The sequence below is a fragment of the Tachysurus vachellii genome, chromosome 8 (assembly GCF_030014155.1).
Source record: "Tachysurus vachellii isolate PV-2020 chromosome 8, HZAU_Pvac_v1, whole genome shotgun sequence".
NCBI lineage: Eukaryota > Metazoa > Chordata > Actinopteri > Siluriformes > Bagridae > Tachysurus > Tachysurus vachellii.
In genome coordinates, this window is record NC_083467.1 from 28,194,002 (window position 1) to 28,209,001 (window position 15,000).

The 15,000-nt window shown below is 40.3% G+C and overlaps 1 protein-coding gene across 2 annotated transcripts in view; it reads left to right on the top strand.

The window, feature by feature from the left end:
- LOC132850488 (receptor tyrosine-protein kinase erbB-4-like) overlaps positions 1 to 15,000 on the top strand; it is a 396,243-nt gene that overhangs the window by 314,536 nt on the left and 66,707 nt on the right. For both annotated transcript variants that reach the window (XM_060877116.1, XM_060877115.1), the window contains exons 15-18: positions 1,941 to 2,095; positions 3,609 to 3,653; positions 5,552 to 5,684; positions 13,112 to 13,234. In XM_060877116.1, coding sequence (XP_060733099.1) covers positions 1,941 to 2,095; positions 3,609 to 3,653; positions 5,552 to 5,684; positions 13,112 to 13,234 — 456 coding nt within the window. The remainder of the gene's footprint in view (positions 1 to 1,940; positions 2,096 to 3,608; positions 3,654 to 5,551; positions 5,685 to 13,111; positions 13,235 to 15,000) is intronic.

Sequence of the window (15,000 nt, forward strand, 5' to 3'; positions counted from 1 at the left end):
GCTTGTTTTTAAAATAATCCCATCGCTCTGTTCAGTCTAAATTAAAAAAAAAGGGTCTTACAGTTTCAGCCAAAGCAGCTTCATACACTGTCATGGACATTAACACACACACACACACACACACACAAACCATTTACACAAGCTTCAAACATCAACACAAGAACAAACACACACTTATAAAAATATGAACTATTATACAATATAAAAATGTAATGTGAATAAAACAAAGAGAATTTCAAATTTTATTTTTATTATAATTATTATTAGTAGTAGTCGTAGTTATTTATTTATTTATTGTCCTAAAAATCTAAATAAAAACAGCTTAAAATAAGTCTATAAATAAATAAATAATTCATTCATTCATTCATTCATCTTCTACCGCTTATCCGAACTACCTCGGGTCACGGGGAGCCTGTGCCTATCTCAGGCGTCATCGGGCATCAAGGCAGGATACACCCTGGACGGAGTGCCAACCCATCGCAGGGCACACACACACTCTCATTCACTCACACAATCACACACTAGGGACAATTTTCCAGAGATGCCAATCAACCTACCATGCATGTCTTTGGACTGAGGGAGGAAACCGGAGTACCCGGAGGAAACCCCCGAGGCACGGGGAGAACATGCAAACTCCACACACACAAGGTGGAGGCGGGAATCGAACCCCGACCCTGGAGGTGTGAGGTGAACGTGCTAACCACTAAGCCACCGTGCCCCCTAAATAAATAATTAAATAGCACAATTAGCAATAAATGTATTAAATATAGAGATCATAACATGATATCAAAATGCTTTCTAATGTATAAACTCCCGCTTCAAAACACTAAAGAAATGTCTTAATTAACACACACACACTCGAACAAACATTAATTATCGATCATTTAATTTATCAACATGAAATAATAAATCACACAATGTGAGCTAATTTAAAAGACCTTGTCCACCAGAGTGTTTTTAGCCATCTTGTAAACGCCTGGTAGCCCCGCCTCTTTTTCCACTACGTAGCAAACCTGCGAGTGTTGAGTAAATGACGCAGCACTGGGAATTGAACACACCACCTTCTGGTCCGATCTGATCTGAGCATAAATAAACTAAGTAATCGACAAGACTTTGCAAAACAGCTTGCTTAGGAAATGAGATCAGGAAGTGAACAGGAAGTGAACAGGAAGTGAGAAGAAGAGAGGGTGACCTCTGTTGCCATGGAAAAGTGATGTCCCTAGGTGACTGTTCCATCCTGACATGGAACGTATTGCAACCCACTTCAAGAAGAAAGTAAAAGATCTGAAGTGTGATTCCTTACAAAGAAGCACCTTTAGTGTGTATTTGTGTGTGCTGTTGCGTTCCTCGGTCACTGCACCGTGTGTGTGTGTGTGTGTGTGTGTGTGTGTGTGTGTGAATTAATGAAGCAGTGTGATGCTGGCACTAGCACTCGTATTGATATCCAGCCTAACTGAGTGGCTCCTCTCTGCTTCCTCCGCTGCCTATATTACAGCTATAAATCCAGGCCGCCTCATTGTTATGGTCATTGTGTGGGCAGTGAGCGATGGTTATTATCCGTGGCCTGGTTGCTGGTGTTTTATAGCTCTTCTTTGCTCTTTTATTTCTCTCTGTCTCTCCTTTTTTTCTGATATTCCATTCTCCATCTCGTGGTCTCTCGGTCAGTTTATTCCAATTCAATTCACTGTAGCTTTACTGGCCTGACTGGAGTGCATGAAACACAATATTTCCCAGACATGAGATATTAAGGTAGAATATATATATATATATATATATATATATATATATATATACATATAAAAAAAAAAACAACAACAATAATATTAATCATATAGAACATTATATACTGCATGCGGTAGAGTCAGTAGTTTGGAGTGAGGATTTTTTTTGTCTTGCTTTGCATCTCTCTCTCTCTCTCTCTCTCTCTCTCTCTCTCTAAGGGTCCTGATCATTGTGTGAAGTGTCTCCACTTTAAAGATGGGCCTAACTGTGTGGAAAAATGTCCTGATGGACTCCAGGGAGCCAATAGTTTCATCTTTAAATATGCAGAACCCAATAAGGAATGTCATCCATGCCACATCAACTGTACCCAGGGGTATGTTCTCTGTTTGTGTGTCTGTGTGTGTGTGTGTGTGTGTGTGAGAGACTGTGTGTGTTTGTGTGTGTGAGAGCATGTGTGTTTGCGTGTGAGTGAGTGTGTGTGTGAGTGTGTGTGTGTCTGTGTATGTGTGTGCGTGAGTGTGTGTGAGAGTGTGTGTGTTTGTGTGTGTGAGTGTGTGTGTGAGAGTGTGTATGAGTGAGTTTAAGAGCATGTGTGTTTGTGTGTGAGTGTGTGTGTGTTTGTTTGTGAGTGTGTGTGTGTGTGTGTGTGTGAATGTGTGAAAACTAAGAAACAACAGTTAACAAACAAAGCAGAATTAAGTTTGTTGCACTTGCTGTCAGTGACTTGTTATAAATGTACAGAGGTGTAGTTTAGTAGCAGCATCTTTTAAGCTCCCTATAGAAGTTATTAAGTCATTCTGGTTAAGTAAGAGTGCACACACACAGACACACACTCTGATTAAGAGCGCACACACAGACACACACACACTGATTAACAGAGCACACACACACACACACACACACTGATTAATAGAGCACACACAGACACACACTAGTGCGCACTAAGAAAATGTCTCAGAAACATCGGACCATCGGAGCTGTTCTTTCTGCTCTCCCCATCTCACTTTGCCACTCGTCCTGTGTTAAGATAAACCCATCGCCTCTCCCGCTCCGGCCGTGTGTGCTGGATGGTGAAGCTCCAGGCCTTTGATCAGCGGAGAGGTGGAGGACTGATGTGTAGGAGAAAGATGAAGACTGATTAAAGGAATGAAGCTTAATGCAGCATCAAAAGAGCTGAAATTTGTTCTTCAACAGAAACCCTGTAACAGCAACAGGGTGTGTGGCTGTAATTACACACAATACACTGTCTTATAGGGCTTAGGGACAAGTGAGAAGAACATTGTACAGAACTGAGGGGACTGAAATATTGTGTAGCAAAGAGATGGATGATACAGAGGTTGGGGTATGTGTTAGAGAGAGAGAGAGAGAGAGAGAGAGAGAGAGAGAGAGAGAGAGAGACAGAGAGACGGAGAGAGACAGAAAGAGGGAGAGAGACAGAGAGAGGGAGAGAGTGAGAGACAGAGAGAGAGAGAGAGAGAGAGAGAGAGAGAGAGAGAGAGAGAGAGAGAAAGAGGGAGAGAGACAGAGAGAGACAGAAAGAGGGAGAGAGAGAGAGAGAGAGAGAGAGAGAGAGAGAGAGAGAGACAGAGAGAGACAGAAAGAGGGAGAGAGACAGAGAGAGAGAGACAGAAAGAGGGAGAGAGACAGAGAGAGAGACAGAAAGAGGGAGAGAGAGAGACAGAGAGAGACAGAAAGAGGGAGAGAGACAGAGAGAGAGAGACAGAGAGAGGGAGAGAGAGAGAGAGACACAGATAGGTTGAATGGATGGAGAGTTGAAAGGATGGATGTGTGGATGAAAAAATGGATGAATGAGGTGCATGGCTGTAATGGATTCCTCTCCTTTCTTTTCTTTTCCTTTAATATTTGGAGTCTGCTCTGTGTTTCAGATGCACTGGGCCGAGGCTTCAGGACTGCATTGGTATGATTGACAGGTAATAAAGTGCTGAGCTTTTATTTCTTGCAACTGTTACACACACACACACACACACCCACACACACACACACACACACACACACACCTTTCTTGTATTTTCTAGAAGGTCCAGTGACATAATGAGAGAGACAGAGAAAGAGAGAGTGAGAGAAAGAGAGCAGTGATTGGCTGGAGAAAGTTGTACAGTGAATTGGCCACCAGTGTGTGATTAATGGCTTGCTGTGAGGCTAAGTGTAGAGTTCTGTGTGTGTATGTGTGTGTGAGAGTGTATATGTGTGTGAGAGTGTATGTGTGTGTGTGTATGTGTGTGTGTGTGTGTGTGTGTGTGCATTCTTGATAAATTGATAGCACTTTCTTTTGTTCTCATGGGGTAAAAGGAACAAAACTGCACTAACTACTGTGCACAAATGGGTTTGCAGTTCTAAATGTACTGTAGTATCATACACACACACACACACACACACACACACACACACACACACACACAAATATATATATATATATACAGGTGAATTAGAGCACCAGAGCAGCAGAATCGCAGACAGCTTTGCTACCTGGAAAGAGCAGTCACCCACCCACACACACACACCCACACACACACCCACACACACCCCCACACACACACACACCCACACACACACACACACACACACACAAAGCGGTCATATAAATACTAGTGATGTACAGTAATTGGTCATGTGTAGGCGTGTGAAGGATGGCAGCTTCATGTGTCTGATCAATACTGAATTAACCAGACAGATTCTCATCTCAGCAACGGATAATCCAGCTATATGTGAATGGGAAGTGTCTTTCTAGTATTCAGAGTAACACACACACACACACACACACACACACACACACACTCATATAATACATTGCTACTGGCCATAAACTACATCTCCCATGCTTTTTTTTTCACTTGATTACATAGTAAATGTGTAATTTATAAAAAAAAAAAATTAATGTCTTTCTTTCTTTCTTTCTTTCTTTCTTTCTTTCTTTCTTTCTTTCTTTCTTTCTTTCTCTATCTCCCTCTCTCTCTCTCTCTCTCTCACTCTCAGACATAGACACGTGTGATTGTGTATAATAAATTCAATTGTGTGTGTCTGTGTGTATGTATCTTTCTTTCTTTTTCCGTAATTTCTCTGTCCTTCCTTCCTTCCTTCCTTCCTTCCTTCCTTCCTTCCTTCCTTCCTTCCTCTCTCTCTTTCCCTCTCTCTCTCTCACTCTCTCAGACACGTGTGGTTGTGTATAATAAATTCAATTGTGTGTGTGTGTGTGTGTGTGTGTGTGTCTGTGTGTATGTGTGTGTTTTTCCCATGTAATTTCTGCTCTGTACAGATTGTCCTGTTTTCCTACAACTTGTTAGGTGTCCAATTAAATCAGACTCTTTCATAAAGCAGAATAAAGTTGTAGAACTGGATGTTCACATATTCTTTATTTATTTATTTTAAAGTATAATAGTAATGAATAGAAATCACCAGCACACAGTGGATTAAATGTGCAGTCGTGCAGTCGATTAAACGATTCGTATTCATTCTAAAGAAAACAGTTTAAAGTTATTTTGTTTGTCGAGTTCATTACGGTATTGTTTACTACACGATACTGACTCGTTCGTGTTACTGACTCCTTCAGAAAGAATCATTTGTGAAGAAAGCATGTGTAAATGTCTTAAGAACAAGACAAAGATTAACATTTCTTTCGAACTCGGTTGCAAATTGCTAGGAAACGATTTTATAGCGCTAACATCACAACATAATTACTCTTGAAATGTCAGTGTGGACATGAAGAAATGTCAGTGTTGTGTTGTGACATAACTCCTAAATTAAAGCTATTAAAGATTGTGTTGTCTCAAGAATCTTTAAAAAAATGCCTGTTTTATACTGTATTTGTTAGGACTCCCCTGATTGCAGCAGGGGTGATTGGAGGCTTGTTCGTGGTGGTCATCGTGGCACTGGGCGTGGCCGTGTCGCTGAGGAGAAAAAGCATCAAAAAGAAACGAGCACTCAGGCGCTTCCTGGAGACGGAGGTAAGACGGTGTATCGCTGTGTCTTAACTAGCGCTGAGTTCTATGGAATCCTGTTTCTACCGCTTAAAAATCCTGTGCACTGAATCAGAAATATGAGATACTGAGTGATCATTAAGATCCTGAATAATAATAATAATAATAATAATAATAATAATAAAAAAATCATAAAAATAATGATAATAATAAATACTAATAATCATAAAATTATAAACAATAATAATAATAATAATAATAATAAGTATTATTATTATTACTATTATTTTATTATTATTATTATTATTATTATTATTATTATTATTATTAGCTATAATAATTATAATTATTACTAAGTGATAATTGATATACGTAGCAATAATTACAATTCAATTCAATTTATTTGTATAGCGCTTTTGACAATTCCCATTGTCTCAAAGCAGCTTTACAGAAGTATGGAAACAGAAGAGAGAGAGAAAAAAAATTATAAATATATAATAATAATAATAATAATAATAATAATAAGAAGAAGAAGAAGAAGAAGAAGAAGAAGAAGAAGAAATAAAGATAAAAATAAATAAATGAATATATACAATTAAAGTTTAAATTAAATGAAATAATAATAGTAATAAGTAAAAAGTAATAATGATTTATTCAGATCCTAAGAAAACAAATAAATGAGATAGTAAATAAAAATTGAGAAACCACAATATAAAAATGAGATAACTGATATACTTGTTAATAATTATGTGAAAGTAAGTAATAATTAAGATAAGTTTTATTTATGATGTAGTAATAATTAGGATAGTAAGTTATTATTATTATTATTATTATTATTATTATTATTATTATTATTAGATACTATTTAATCATATCATTGAGATAGAAAGTTCTAATTATGAGATAGTAATAATTGAAATGGAAAATTGTAATTAGAGACAATAATTGAGAAAGAAATCCTAATTATGAGGTCATAATTGAGATAGAACAGTCTAATTAAGAGATAGTAATATTTGACATACAGTAGAATGTTCTAATTATGAGATACTAAGTAATAATGCCCTGTCATAGTCTTGAGATATCATTTTATAATTATTGCATATTTATATCATCATTGTTTAATACTAAGCAATAGAACAAATTTCAGGTCATAAATTCAAGTAATATTTAAGGTATTTAGTCATAATTAGTACTATAATAAGTTCTAAAATAGAACGCCAAAATTATGAGGTACTAAATCACAGTTTTGAGCTACCATATCAACTTTGAGATATTTTGCCTTAATTGTGAGATATAATATATAAATAAATATTCAAACATCTATTGTCAATATTTTAAATAGTTTGAATATCAAAAAGTATCTTACTATATTTATGAGATAAGTTATTGAAGTGGGGGCTCGGTGGCTTAGTGGTTAGCACGTTCACCTCACACCTCCAGGGTTGGGGGTTCGATTCCCACCTCCGCCTTGTGTGTGTGGAGTTTGCATGTTCTCCCCGTGCCTCGGGGGTTTCCTCCGGGTACTCCGGTTTCCTCCCCCGGTCCAAAGACATGCATGGTAGGTTGATTGGCATCTCTGGAAAATTGTCCGTAGTGTGTGTGTGCGTGCGTGAGTGAATGAGAGTGTGTGTGTGTGTGCCCGGCGATGGGTTGGCACTCCGTCCAGGGTGTATCCTGCCTTGATGTCCGATGACGCCTGAGATAGGCACAGGCTCCCCGTGACCCGAGGTAGATCAGATAAGCGGTAGAAAATGAGTGAATGAATTAATGTTATTGAAGTAATTCCGAGATACTCGGCCATAATTGATACTATTTCTGTTTATAAGATCAACAGCATCTCATAATTGTGACTTGTTATTCCATAATTCTGACTTTCTCATAATTCTGATTTATAATATATCAAAATTATGATTATCAGGATTACATACGTAGGTATCATAAGTCAAAATTCTGAGAAAATATAATTTTAAGATTCCATGATTTCTCAGAATTTTGACTTTAGTTAAGAGTTTTTATTTATCGAACGCCTAAAGCGGCTTACCAGAGATGTCTGTGTCTATCTTTGTTCTTGACACTTCTATTGTAAATCCCTTAATAACTTCCTGCTCAGCCCCAATTCTCCTGCTGATTACAACAGCGACGGATTCATTAAAACATCACTGCATGAGATCAGAGAGTAAAGAACAGGCTGGAGCAATAGGAACACACCCAGCTGGAGGAACTAAAGGAGACCCTCAGGCCTCTCTGTCTTCTCTTTCGCTGTTTATCTCGTCTCTTTCATTCTGTGGCTGAGGCATTCTGACATGCCAAGGAAGTTCTTCATCACCCTCAGGCTATGACAGAAACAGAGAAAGAGGAACAAAGGACATACAAAGTGCAATGGAGCTCGGGGAGTTTCATAAAACCTTTAAGTCCACTCAAGTCTTCTAATCCATAAAGAGACAGTTCACATGGCTCCGCCTCTCTCTGTCTTTTTTTTTCTCTTTGGCTTTGTGAAGTGAAATTCACAGAGAGAGTGTCAGCATTGTGAAGTGAGAGATAGAGAGAGTGGAAGGAAGGAAGGAAGGAAGGAAGGAAGGAAGGAAGGAAGGGAGGAAGGGAGGAAGGAAAAAATTAAATAAGGAAGGAAGGAAGGAAGGAAAAGAAGGAAAAAAAGGACGGAAAAAAGAAACAAAGGAAGGAAGAGAAAAGAAGAAACCATTAATAAAGGTGTAGAAAGAAAAAAAAATGGATATTGTCTTTGGGAAGGAAAAAGGAAAGAGTGAAAGAAAGAAAGAAAAAAGAAAGAAAGAAAGAAAGAAAGAAAGAAGGAATGAAGGTTATACTCATAGTCATGCCTTAACCATAATAAATCACTGAAGTATATGTCCTCTTATGGGTTAGTGCACAGAAGGTACAAAAGTATGTGCACCCCTGATATCCCTCTCATATGTGTGCTTGCACTGAACAGTTCCAACACTGTGGCAGAACCTCATAGTGTGATAGTCAGGGGTGCACATACTTAGCTGCAGTTGTTTTCTGTACCTCTGTGTGCTAGAACGTGTGTTTTCCGCATCACATACAAAAGTAATTTAATGCAACATGTTCAAGCTTGTGCAACAGCCGCAGCGGTTGATGGCACCATCTGTCTGCTGATTAGTGATAGACAGCACAGCACTGAGAGCTCCACAACATCCACATTTACTTCCAAGTCTTCAGTAGAAGATAAAATGCCCTGGATTTAATTACACCTGGATTTAATGCTTACAGTCTTGCTGTGTGACTCAGTGCTTTAGGCTTTGGGCAGCTCTTCATTCAGAAGGTTGTGAGGTTCAGTCCCAGCTCCACTAAAGAGCTGCTGTTGGGTGCGTGACAACAGACATGCAAAAAGGAACCTGGTCAGGAGCGGTGTAGAGGGTCAGCAGAGTTTCCAGAAGGTTCCAGAAGGTCAGCGGAAATGCATTAGGAACAATAAACAGCATCACAAAGGGAAAGAAGAAATGAGAAAATGGAGGGAGGAAAGGAAGGAATGAGGACAGATGGACAGACGGACAGACGACAGATGGAGAGAGGGAGGATGGATGGATGGATGGACAGAAGGGAGGGAGGGTGGATGAAGAGAAGAAAGTACCAAAGGGAGGGATGGAGGTAGGAGGAATGGAAAGAAGGAAGGAAGAGAGGAACAAAGGACAGATGGTTAAAAGGAAACAAGGAAGGAAGGATGGGAGGGTGGGAGGGAGGAAGGAAGTGTGAAAGCAGGAAGGAAGAGAAGGACTAAGGAAGGGATAAAGAAAGTTATGGAGGAAGGTGGTAAGTAAGGAAGAAAGGGAGGGAGGGATGGTTTCAGCCCAGCAGAATGAGAAAACAAGAAAGATTGTAGGTCTTGATTAGCTGTGTATTGTTTTATAACAATGAAACAATGAAAGAAATTTTAGTTTCTTCTTAACTCCATGATCTATACTGATGTGTGTGTCTATGTGTGTGTGTTGGTGTGTGTATTGATGTGTGTGTTTTTGCAGTTGTTTACACTTTTTTCTCTCTTTTTTTATTCCAGTCTAATAGCACACACTCGGAGAAGTGTGTGTATGTAGGAGGATGGGTCACGAGTCAGTTGTGTGTGTGTTTGTGTGTTTGTGTGTGTGTTTGTTTGTGTGTGTTTGTGTGTGCGTGTGTGTTTGTGTGTGTGTGTGTGTGTTTTTGTGTGTGTGTGTGTGTTTGTGTGTGTGTTTGTTTGTGTGTGTTTGTGTGTGCGTGTGTGTTTGTGTGTTTGTGTGTGTGTGTGTGTTTGTGTGTGTGTGTGTGTTTGTGTGTGCGTGTGTGTTTGTGTGTGTGTGTGTGTGTGTGTGTGTGTGTGTGTGTGTGTGTGTGTGTGGCACCTGTGGGCTTTGACCCCACATTGCTCCTGCAGCTGTGTTGCCTCAGGCTGGGTGAATCCTTTCACTGCTCTTTATGCGAAAAGTAAAATAAAATAAAATAAAATTAGAGAAACGAGAGCAAGCAGCAGCACAGCATCAACACATCCACTATCCAAACATGAATATGCTAATGATCCGAATTTACTGAGAGATTATCACAATACTGAGGGTATTACTGATACTGATACTGAGGGTATTACTGATACTGATACTGAGGGTATTACTGATACTGATACTGAGGGTATTACTGATACTGATACTGAGGGTATTACTGATACACAATACTGATTTTTTTCTTGTGTAACTTTACATTATTTCTAGAAATGCAATATCAAATTTAGATTTCCATTAAAACAAAGTCATGAAAAAATAAAAGTTATAGAAAATTAACGACATTCAAACTAAAGACATTAATTAATGATAATGAGTACACTTAGTGCAAGGACAAATAAACAAAGAAGGAGGGAAGGAAGGGCAGGGCAGGCAGGGCAGGGCAGGGAAGGGCAGGCAGGGCAGGGCAGGGCAGGGCAGGGCAGGCAGGGCAGGGCAGGGAAGGGCAGGCAGGGCAGGGCAGGCAGGGCAGGGCAGGAAGGGCAGGGCAAGGTCAAAGCCAAGAAAAAGGAAAGGAAAGGAAACTGAGATCATTTTTGAGTTTACATACATTACACAGCCAAACGTTTGTTTTCTCTGACCATCACACTAATATGTTCTTGTAACTGTTATAATCAGCTCCATGCCTCAGGAAATCGTTCCCACTAGGTTTGTCTGTGTGTGTTCATTCAGGTACAAGAGGAATAGTGACATCAGACAATGAATTTGGTTGAGGAAGTCTGTGTGAGGATGTCTGTGTGAGGATGTCTGTGTGAGGAAGTCTGTGTGAGGAAGTCTGTGTGAGGAAGACTGTGTGAGGATGTCTGTGTGAGGATGTCTGTGTGAGGAAGTCTGTGTGAGGAAGACTGTGTGAGGAAGTCTGGATGAGGAAGTCTGGGTGAGGAAGTCTGGGTGAGGAAGACTGTGTGAGGAAGACTGTGTGAGGAAGTCTGGGTGAGGAAGTCTGGGTGAGGAAGTCTGTGTGAGGAAGACTGTGTGACGAAGACTGTGTGAGGAAGTCTGGGTGAGGAAGACTGTGAGGAAGACTGTGTGAGGAAGTCTGGGTGAGGAAGACTGTGTGAGGAAGTCTGGGTGAGGAAGACTGTGCGAGGAAGACTGTGTGAGGAAGTCTGGGTGAGGAAGTCTGGGTGAGGAAGTCTGTTTGAGGAAGACTGTGTGAGGAAGACTGTGTGAGGAAGACTGTGTGAGGAAGACTGTGTGAGGAAGTCTGGGTGAGAAAGTCTGGGTGAGGAAGACTGTGTGAGGAAGACTGTGTATGAGGAAGTCTGTGTGAGGAAGACTGTGTGAGGAAGTCTGGGTGAGGAAGTCTGGGTGAGGAAGCCTGGGTGAGGAAGTCTAGGTGAAGAAGTCTGTTTGAGGAAGACTGTGTGAGGAAGTCTGGGTGAGGAAGTCTGGGTGAGGAAGTCTGGGTGAGGAAGACTGTGTGAGGAAGACTGGGTGAGGAAGACTGGGTGAGGAAGTCTGGGTGAGGAAGACTGTGTGAGGAAGACTGTGTGAGGAAGTCTGGGTGAGGAAGACTGTGTGAGGAACTCTGGGTGAGGAAGACTGTGTGAGGAAGTCTGGGTGAGGAAGTCTAGGTGAAGAAGTCTGTTTGAGGAAGACTGTGTGAGGAAGTCTGGGTGAGGAAGTCTGTGTGAGGAAGACTGTGTGAGGAAGACTGTGTATGAGGAAGTCTGTGTGAGGAAGACTGTGTGAGGAAGTCTGGGTGAGGAAGTCTGGGTGAGGAAGCCTGGGTGAGGAAGTCTAGGTGAAGAAGTCTGTTTGAGGAAGACTGTGTGAGGAAGTCTGGGTGAGGAAGTCTGGGTGAGGAAGTCTGGGTGAGGAAGACTGTGTGAGGAAGACTGGGTGAGGAAGACTGGGTGAGGAAGTCTGGGTGAGGAAGACTGTGTGAGGAAGACTGTGTGAGGAAGTCTGGGTGAGGAAGACTGTGTGAGGAACTCTGGGTGAGGAAGACTGTGTGAGGAAGTCTGGGTGAGGAAGTCTAGGTGAAGAAGTCTGTTTGAGGAAGACTGTGTGAGGAAGTCTGGGTGAGGAAGTCTGTGTGAGGAAGACTGTGTGAGGAAGACTGTGTGAGGAAGTCTGGGTGAGGAAGTCTGGTTTGATTATTGTCCCGTATAGTTTTGGAAAATCAGTTAATAAAATCACATCAAGCATCATTCAAGTTCAATCATTTCAGCACCAGTGTTTGTGGACAGCTCCCTGTAGTCATATGCTCTAAGTCCTCCCTTATTTTTCACTTCTCCACCTTTTTCCATTAGGAGTCTTACTTCTGAACTCTGTTTAAGTTAATAATGCGAATATAAGTTCATCCGATCAGTCCAAAGACTCTGTGAGGGCTGAGAAACGTGTTGTTGCTCTCATTTTCTTTTCTTCTCTGTCCTTTTTAACTCTCATCGCTCCTCTTGATCTTTGTCATCCTCTCTGATTTTCATCCAAACAATAAATTCCACGGTTATTTCCATTCCAATCCTTTCTCGCTTCCTTTCTCTCGGCCCCTCTCTGGCTCTTGCTGCAATATTATCAGGTTTATCTTTATCTCTGTTTTTTTTTTTCCCTTCGCACTCTGTCTTTGACTCTGTTCCTGAAACTCCTCATTCTGCTCCACCCTTATCTCTGTTTCATTCTCATATTTCAGCTCCTCTTTTGATCCCCTCAGGCTTTTGTCATTCTTCCCATTTTAATTCTCATCGCACCATGGTGAAGAAAGACCTAATTAATTACTTGAATGTGTAATCTCTGCACCCCACGGTTAATTTGACTTTTTTTTTTACTAGATAGTGCTTTGTCTTCTGATTCACAATGTCACTGCCTGTCATTTGGTTTCAGAGAAGCACGAAAGCAATGAATTTTCCAAAATGGACCGCATCCAGATAGCAGGTGGAGGTTTGGATAATGGAGGTGAGAACATGTGAAAACTAAATGTGATGTTCTCTGGTGGACGTGTTTCAGCTGGTGGAGCCTCTGACCCCGAGTGGTGCGGCACCTAATCAGGCCCAGCTCAGGATACTGAAGGAGACGGAGCTAAAGAGGGTGAAGATTCTCGGTGCAGGAGCCTTTGGCACCGTCTACAAGGTGATTTTTACTGACTCATATGATAGATTAATATCGGCACAGGTTAGTTACCAAGTATGAGAGAAGCACAAAAACCAGATGCTTTGAATGGTCTTGTGTTTTGTGGTAAGACTTTTTGTTACATAAACCACTATAGTTAGTGATAGTGAGTTTTGCATTTATTTATTTTTTTTGATAAACATCAATATTGTTTAGATTTTAGACAGATCAATCAATCAAACAATCAAACAATTGATTATAACAATTGAAACAATCAAACAAATCAATCAATCAGTAAGTTATTCAGTCATTCAGATAATCAATCAATAAATCAATCAATCAGTTAGTCAGTCAGGTAATCAATAAATCAATCAATCAGTCAGTCAGTCAGTCAGATAATCAATCAATCAGTAAATCAGTCATTCAGATAATCAGTCAATAAATCAATCAATCAGTTAGTCAGTCAGGTAATCAATAAATCAATCAATCAATCAGTCAGTCAGTCAGTCAGTCAGTCAGTCAGTCAGATAATCAATCAATCAATCAGTCAGTCATTCAGATAATCAATCAATACATCAATCAATCAGTTAGTCAGGTAATCAATCAATAAATCAGTCAGTCAGTCAGATAATCAATCAATAAATCAATCAATCAGTCAGTCGGTCAGCAAGCAATTTATTGTATAGGCCGCATCACAAACAACCAAGACTCTAAAATTAAAAATAAAACCCATAAACTATGAATACAAGGCAAAAAACAATATGTATGAGTGAGGCCATGACTCACACACAACAACAACAACAACAACAACAACAAAAGCTTGACAATTAAACAGAACCTAGAACATAAATATGTCTTTATCAGTGAATCCATCCTGCTACTGATTCAGTAGATCAGACTAAATATACAGACGGTCAGAAAGTCAGCTGGGAGGAAATAAAGCACGAACAGCAGCCTTTTTGTAGACGTCGTTTGGAGACTGCCAGTGACTCGGCTGTTCTGACATCCAGGGGAAGTTCATCCCACCGCTGATGTGGCAGAAAGAGGAATCCTTGTACCTTGAGAGATGGTGGGATCAGTCAAGGATTATAGAAAGAACAGAAAGAAATGATGTCTGTCTGTTTTGGCTGATGCAGGATTCAGAGCGGGTTTCCTCAAGCTCAGAATAACCCTCGGTCACTAGAGCTTTATCTACTGATGTGTAATAAATCATGTATTTTAAAACATATTGACCAAGTTTATGAAACATCTCTCCAGTTATATTAGTATTGAATTTCTGTAGGATGCTGAGACGCAGTTTCGCTTTTTGTAAATAACTCTCTACGTTACCACATGACTAGTAAAGCTGATTATGGTTTCTCTTCAGTGTATCCTAGCAACAGAACATGGATATTTATCATATAAGTTGTATATCGTTGCTGTCGGGCGGAAACCTCGTATGTCCAAATTTGGTCAATTTCATATTTTTTCACATATCGATGCTATTGGTCAGTCCCCACGTGGGTCTGTTATTTTTACAAGTTATTAACCAATCTAAAGTCTTGAAAATAGCTTGAGCACAAATCTCATAACTCCATTGGACACTTCAACTGTCCACCTCTTCCTCACTCCGCGGGAGAGCTTCACGGCATATTTCTCCTCAAGAAGAGTCGCAACGAATCAACACGTCTTCTGAGGTAAATGTCTTCAAAACACTGGGCTCAAAGAAAAAAAAATCTTGACCCCCGCTAGTTCTGGTGCTCGTCTGAGGACAGGAATTTAGTGCAAGACAATCCACTGCAACACGG